A 6,493-nucleotide genomic window follows, 5' to 3' on the forward strand; every position below is an offset into this window, starting at 1 on the left:
TCGACTCAGGGTGTGTGCATTACTTTGGGTCATATGAAACTGTCAAAATGACGTGATTTGTAACAGATAAAACATCACATATATTTTGCACGTAATCTTCAGAGCAACTGGCTGGATCCGTATGTGGTTGTTATTTAGCCGTGCGGAAGCCAAGAAGCATATTACGTATGGGTGCAACCGATCGAAGACGGTATCACGAGATACCTACAATCGGTTTGAATAGCGGTCCAACAGTAGGATATATGTATAGGCATCTAGTTCTATGTTCTGCCGGTTGTGGCTTTGAGTTCTCCCTTTTTTTTATCTTTTCATGAGTTTTTTTATCATGCTACACACTTGTTTGACCTTTTAGTTAATAAGATGGCTGCGTGCATCGTTTTAATGCAAAGGCAAGGATAATCCTCCTTTTAAAAAAACATATCTATAAAGAAGCAGAAGCAATGGTACGCGCTTACTCTCAGAAAAAAAAAGAGGCACCACAAAGAGCATGTTTAATTCTAGTATTTAATTCTAGTATAAGTGATCCGAAAGGGAATTGTGTAGACAGTTGAGGGACCAAAAAATATTTATCTCATTTCATTGTCATTAGCTCATTAAAAAACAATAGTGTCAATTTGTTATGAAATTGTCGTTAGTATATTTTCCAAAAAAAGCAACAATTTAGTCCAGATTGAGCTATGAAAATTAGGAGATAAGAACGAATAGCTTATTGATTGTGCCGTCCAAACAAAGTGTCGGATGCAGCTACCGAAACATTCAGAACACAGGTCCAGGTTGATTCTACTAGCCACCTCTAAGAGGTGAATTATACACCACAGCCCATAGGTGCTGATACATCATCTCAACGCCAGGAGGAGGTTCCTCTTCTGGAAAGTACTTCGGCAGAACGGAATGCACAAGAACTGGACACCACTAGGTGGAAACTGGTGAACGACGCGCAAGGGTTTTTGATAGTAGTGCTAGGGTTAATGAGGTACATAGATGATATGTCATCGAACTAGGATGACACGCGCATCCTCTTTACATCGTTCTCGGGCACACTCGCATCCGCACCATTGCCACGTGCGCTGACATCGCCTGGTTTGGCAACCTGCAGATTTAACACGGAGCAATCTTCAGTGACAGTCCTATGATATGTGAACTTCATATTCTCGCAAAGAGAAAGAGGTTTCATGTCGGTAATTGCTTTTGGAGGCCGAGCTCCATGGAGGCCTCCAAATGCAAAATTCAAATTTCTTGAAAATTCGTATTTTTACATTTCAAAAAAATCTGAAAAAAAATGTCTCCTTTTTCAAAAAGATAAGAGGTTTCATATCTACCCCTCCGTCCCAAAGTAAGTGTCTTAACCTTAGTAAGTATAACTTTGTACTAAAGTTAGTACAAACTACAAAGTTGAGACACTTATTTTGGGATGGAGGGAGTACTAGCCATGAGCTCACCTTCTCATCAGGAACAAGAGCATATCTTTCAGAGGGTGACACCCAAATTTTAGCTGAAAACATCACGAAGCACCATTAGTTGTCTGTCTGAAAAGTGCACCTGCTAGTATCTGCGGTTAGAGCGCATTTGGTACCAACCTGCAAAGGGAATAGCTGCTGAAGACTCCAACTTCTTGCAGCCAGGACCGTCCGGGCTTAGGGCATCAATCATCACAGGCGTGTTCCTTCAGGATTGTGCAAGATGATATTTTGTTAGTTTACGCTATATTACAGGTGATCAAGGGCTAGTTCAAATGAGTGCTTGAATAAAAACATTAAACGGGAACCACCTGTCAACTATTTCCCCATGACCGAGTTGTCCACTAGTACCCCTTCCCCATGCAAACACATTTTTCTTTTCTGTGAAAGCAAGAGTGTGCCTCCATCCACAAGCAACTTGGGCAACTTTCTGCAGTACCACCACAAGGTATGGAAGTTTGAAATTATTATTCACGTGAATCAATGAAACGACTTTGAGCATAAATATGCTGGTTATGACTTCTATGAATCATTTAGCTATCCCAAACACATGCCATACCTGTTCCTCGGGAAAATTAACCTGTGCGGGGGAACAGTGATCGGCATTATCGCCAGCTCCAACTTGCCCAAACTGTAGATGAAAATATGAGACGATTAGTGAAGACAGAGATAAACCACCTGGACAAGTGAAAGATGAAACACCAGAAACATAATATGTACTCCCTCCGTTTCTAAATATTTGTCTTTTTAGATATTTCAAATGGACTACCACATACGGATGTATATAGACATATTTTAGAGTGTAGATTCACTCATTTTGCTCCGTATGTAGTCACTTGTTGAAATCCCTAGAAAGACAAATATTTAGGAACGGAGGGAGTAGAACATAATATGCCAGTACCACCAGTTTTCAGAAAAGTAGTCAGAATTCAAGCCAAGCTCAGCATACAGGCTCCGTTTAACAATAAATAAAATAAAATGAATGAGATCACAAAAAACCAGTCCACCACTAGCTGTAGCATTGTAAAAAAACGTATTGAATGATGACAGGGATAATGAAAGGCCTCAAATCTAGGGATCTACCAGAACTCCATTCATTCTGACTAGTCATTACTCATCAGTAAAAACCAAGCATTGTATAGTCAGGTCAGATGAGTAATAACTCAACATTCTACCAAAACCAAATATCTGTAAAGACTAAATCTATCCTACATAAAGAAGTTGAACTTTAGTGAACAATGGTGATTCTCCAACTAGAAATTATAAAAAAAAACTGAAACTCGGTCGGTCCTGTTTAAATTAATAAGAGGTTTATCTTGTTTTCTTTGTGTAAAGGAATCTTTAGATTGCCATGAAATGGCAGCGACGTAGAAACCAATGCATATACAAAATTGTTTACAGCTGGGGCACAATAATAGAGATTCACTTTGAATTTGGTCTTCTGAAATCATGAACAAAACCACGCAATAAAAGTCCTCCTTGTGTAGTTTTACTAAGATACCAACTATGACGCATAAAGAGAAGTAGATGGACATTGATAATGACCTTGTTCCATCCCCATCCATAAAGCTTTCCATCTGATGTAAGTGCCATTGTATGCCTCCATCCACCTGAAATCTAAATCAGACAGAACATATGTATATATTATAAACCTTCTTCACAAACCTCAATCAGCAATCACACATAGTAGTATATGTAACAAACAAAATTTGATAGCTCTAAAACTTTAGTCTGACACGGGGAATTTTGCAGGGCTGAATAGCATATAATAGGTCCCGAGTTGCTTGGAGGACTACAAAAGTAACACCACATTGGATATAGATAGCCTTATGGGCTTCATGCACAGATTATCATACACATTGCATTTCACAAAATGTTGTTGGTATTAGCTAGTACCTGGGATGTAGAGCTATCCTTCAAGGCTTCCACTTTATGTGGAACTAGATGATCTTCAAAATCGCCATGCCCAAGCTGACCATATTTGCTCCAACCGTAAGTGTACAAACTACCAGAAGAGGAAACAGTAATGGTATGGCGCCATCCGCATGCAACAAGCACCATCTTCTCTCCCTGCAGAAGTGCAGGTAACAAGAATAAAGATAAAACCTGGAGGCATAAGAACAAACAGAGCAATAGGAAGAGACAAAAAAGAGAACTGACGCCTTCCATGGTCGGAACTGCAAAAGGCAATATGTGTGTGATTTCAGTGAATATAATCACCTACAGGGTGACTGTATGAGGATGGCTAGATGAGCATATGTAAGCTTCCACTAGTCATCTCAAAAACCAATTTGTATTCTGGAGGTTTCCATTTAGGCAAAAGATTCTTCTGTGTGTTAGCTATTTAACTATGAAGCATGAATATACATGGGTGGTACTGCTCCAGACAGGAAGCCAGTTATTGTCTTTGAATACTAGTCCTTGATATTCATCATTAGTTCTATCATAACACTAACAGGGATATGTTGGCTGCTTGATAATACCACTCCAGAACACAGATATAGATGGAATATTCCATTTTTCATGTATTATTAAGTGATGAAGGCACTAGTAGGAGTGCGTCTGTGGATGTAAATGTTAAGCAAGTCGTGCCAATTAGATCATTACCTCCACTGAAGATACTTTTTCAGGAACAAATCGGTCATTCCGATCACCAAGACCCAAGTTTCCGTATCGACCCCAGCCCCATCCGTAGATTTCGCCATCTTCAGTTACTGCAGCAGTATGTTCGGCACCAGCAGCAATCATCTTCACAGAAATACCCTACACATTTTGGACCATTAGCTCTTAATAACCTTGCACATCATATTCATTAGAAGGTCAGCATGTCTACATTCCCACACAAGATTTATTATACTCGTCGATAAATTTGAGAAGACCAGTATACTTAAAAGGCTATTTGTTTATCATTAACACAGTGCTATTCACTGATGTCTATATCAGAGTGGTACCTATGTACAAATGACGGAATGCCCATCCCAATAACCTGACAGGATCCCACCTACTCCCTCCATTCCAAAATATCATGCGCCCGCGCTTCCCGAGGTCCAACTTTGACCATAAATTTAACCAACGAGACCGACGCAGTCGGTCTCGTTGGTTAAATTTATGGTCAAAGTTGAAGCACGGGAATAGAGGAAGCACTACATTTTGGAACGGAGGGAGTACATTACATGTCATGTTGGTCTGTATATCGAATACTACAAACCATAGCAATGATTTTCACATGGTACGCTTCCCCAGTAGGGGATCCCTACCGTAACAAAATGCAATCAAAAGATTGTTGTCATGGACAAATATCGAAGAAGATGACACTAGATTTTCTTTTCCTTGTATCATACTGTATATTTGCATTTGCTATCTAAAAATAGCACATAAGAAGAATATTGTACCACAAAAGCTTGAATCGTTTGTGGGAGCAGCGAATCTTCAGTAGTTCCAAGACCAAGCTGGCCATTTTGGTTACGCCCCCAGCTAAAACAAGCATGTATCAGAAGTTCAGACTAAGTAATAGTCACTGGAAGATCAGCAAGAGCAATGCAATGCAGCGATCTTATCAATTGCCGAAAAGTCCTCTCAGTAACACATACAGTAGTATCTTCCACTTTTTGAAAGGAGGTTGGTATATTATACTGTTGCTGCGCAACTCTAATAAGTGTTGATAGCCAGCTTACCTGAGCACTTCGCCGGCCATGGTGACGGCCAGACAGTGGCTATCCCCACAGGCTAGCTGCTTGATCTTTATCCCCTGCAGCGCCTTGACCGGCTGGGGCGTGAACACGTCGGTGGAGTTGCCATGCCCCAGCCTCCCGAAATCCCCCCACCCCCAGCTGTAGACCTGGTGCTCGTCCTCGGAGTAGGCGGTGGTGTGGTCCGCCCCGCAGATGACGGACGTGATCCCCGGCGCGTCGAAGCCGCTGATCACCGTCGGCACGAGCCGGTCCTCGGCGTCCCCGTGGCCGAGCTGCCCGTCCTCTCCCCTGCCCCACGTGCACAGCACATTGCCCGCTGCAAAGCACAAGCCGCCGCCGCCACGGCACGAGCCCGTCAGCACCACGATCCACACTACACCTGGCCCTGGAAAGAATCCACGCCCTGCGCGCCGAGACGGCGCTCGACGGAATGCTCCCCCCGCCCAGAAAGAAAGAAAGAAAACGGTCCGCTTGACTTACCGAGGAGGGCGACGGAGTGGCTGGCGCCGGCGGAGACGAGGACGACAGCGGGCGGCGCTTCGTGGGCGGCGGATATGGCCGCGTCCATCTGTCGATCGGCGATCCGGGTTCTCGCGGCCACCGCGGGTAGTGAACTGAACTGAGCGGACGAAAATATCTGGCTGCCAATAATTATCTGTACTGATTATACTACTCCACTAAGCAGCGGCGAGCGAGGGAGGGAGGGAGGCCGGAAGGGAGGCCAGGGGCGGATTTAAAGCGGGCCGGGACCTGGACCTGGAGGCGAGAAGGGAAGGGACGGCGGCCGCGACGGGAGGGGATGGGATGGGATGGGCAACCTGCCGACTGCCGTAATAAATGTGGAGTGCTAGCTAGCGTACGTACGTACAAGCCCATCCCATGTGACGCCTCACAGTGCGCTCCGGCCTCCGGACCTCCGGTGACTGTAGTAGAAGCTCGCGGCGATTACCGCGCGGCATTAAGAACGGGGCCGGCAAAGGTGGACGACGTCCACCTCCGTTTTCTGCCGGAGAGGGAGAGGGTGTTTCCCTGACGCGTGGCCTCGTGACCGGTGGTCCAGGTCTGCAGCGGGTGGGTCTGCTCTGCCTATGCCTATGCGAGAGGTTGGGGGTTTGGGAGAGCTTGGGACTGGAGGTGGAGGAGGACCACTCATTCGGCCCCGTGGAGTGAAGAGACGAGAGCGCGCGACGTCGCCTTCCCCGGCTTATCTCAATTTTAAACTCGCCGCGCACCAACCCCCGCCTTTTTGCCCATTGCTTCCAAATCAGATGAATGCGGTTCCGGCTGGATCCTCGCCCCCCGTACGGGTACGTTGTATGTATCCTGCGTGCCACATTGTGTTTT

At 44.8% G+C, this 6,493-nt stretch overlaps 1 protein-coding gene across 1 annotated transcript; it reads right to left on the minus strand.

Annotated features, from left to right (window-relative positions):
- Positions 1–684: 684 nt before the first annotated feature.
- LOC119364329 (ultraviolet-B receptor UVR8-like) lies at positions 685–6,236 on the minus strand. The gene is made up of 11 exons (XM_037629789.1): positions 5,630–6,236; positions 5,132–5,465; positions 4,850–4,931; positions 4,065–4,220; positions 3,354–3,527; positions 3,003–3,074; positions 2,017–2,088; positions 1,769–1,887; positions 1,578–1,663; positions 1,440–1,492; positions 685–1,090 (listed from the first exon to the last, which is right to left on the minus strand). Exons 1-11 carry the CDS (start codon positions 5,715–5,717, stop codon positions 998–1,000), a joined length of 1,329 nt encoding a protein of 442 aa, XP_037485686.1. The 5' UTR covers positions 5,718–6,236; the 3' UTR covers positions 685–997.
- Positions 6,237–6,493: the final 257 nt, after the last annotated feature.

This window comes from Triticum dicoccoides, chromosome 2B (genome assembly GCF_002162155.2).
Source record: "Triticum dicoccoides isolate Atlit2015 ecotype Zavitan chromosome 2B, WEW_v2.0, whole genome shotgun sequence".
Classification (NCBI taxonomy): domain Eukaryota; kingdom Viridiplantae; phylum Streptophyta; class Magnoliopsida; order Poales; family Poaceae; genus Triticum; species Triticum dicoccoides.

What these genes read in the sequence shown, in the direction of transcription:
- LOC119364329 (XM_037629789.1), bottom strand. Translation starts at nt 5,717, where the DNA reads ATGGACGCGGCCATATCCGCCGCCCACGAAGCGCCGCCCGCTGTCGTC. An exon ending in AAAAAGTATCTTCAGTGGAG is followed by an intron (nt 3,528 to 4,064) that starts GTAATGATCTAA and finishes GCACTTCTGCAG; the next exon opens with GGAGAGAAGATGGTGCTTGT. An exon ending in TTAATTTTCCCGAGGAACAG is followed by an intron (nt 1,888 to 2,016) that starts GTATGGCATGTG and finishes GTGGTACTGCAG; the next exon opens with AAAGTTGCCCAAGTTGCTTG.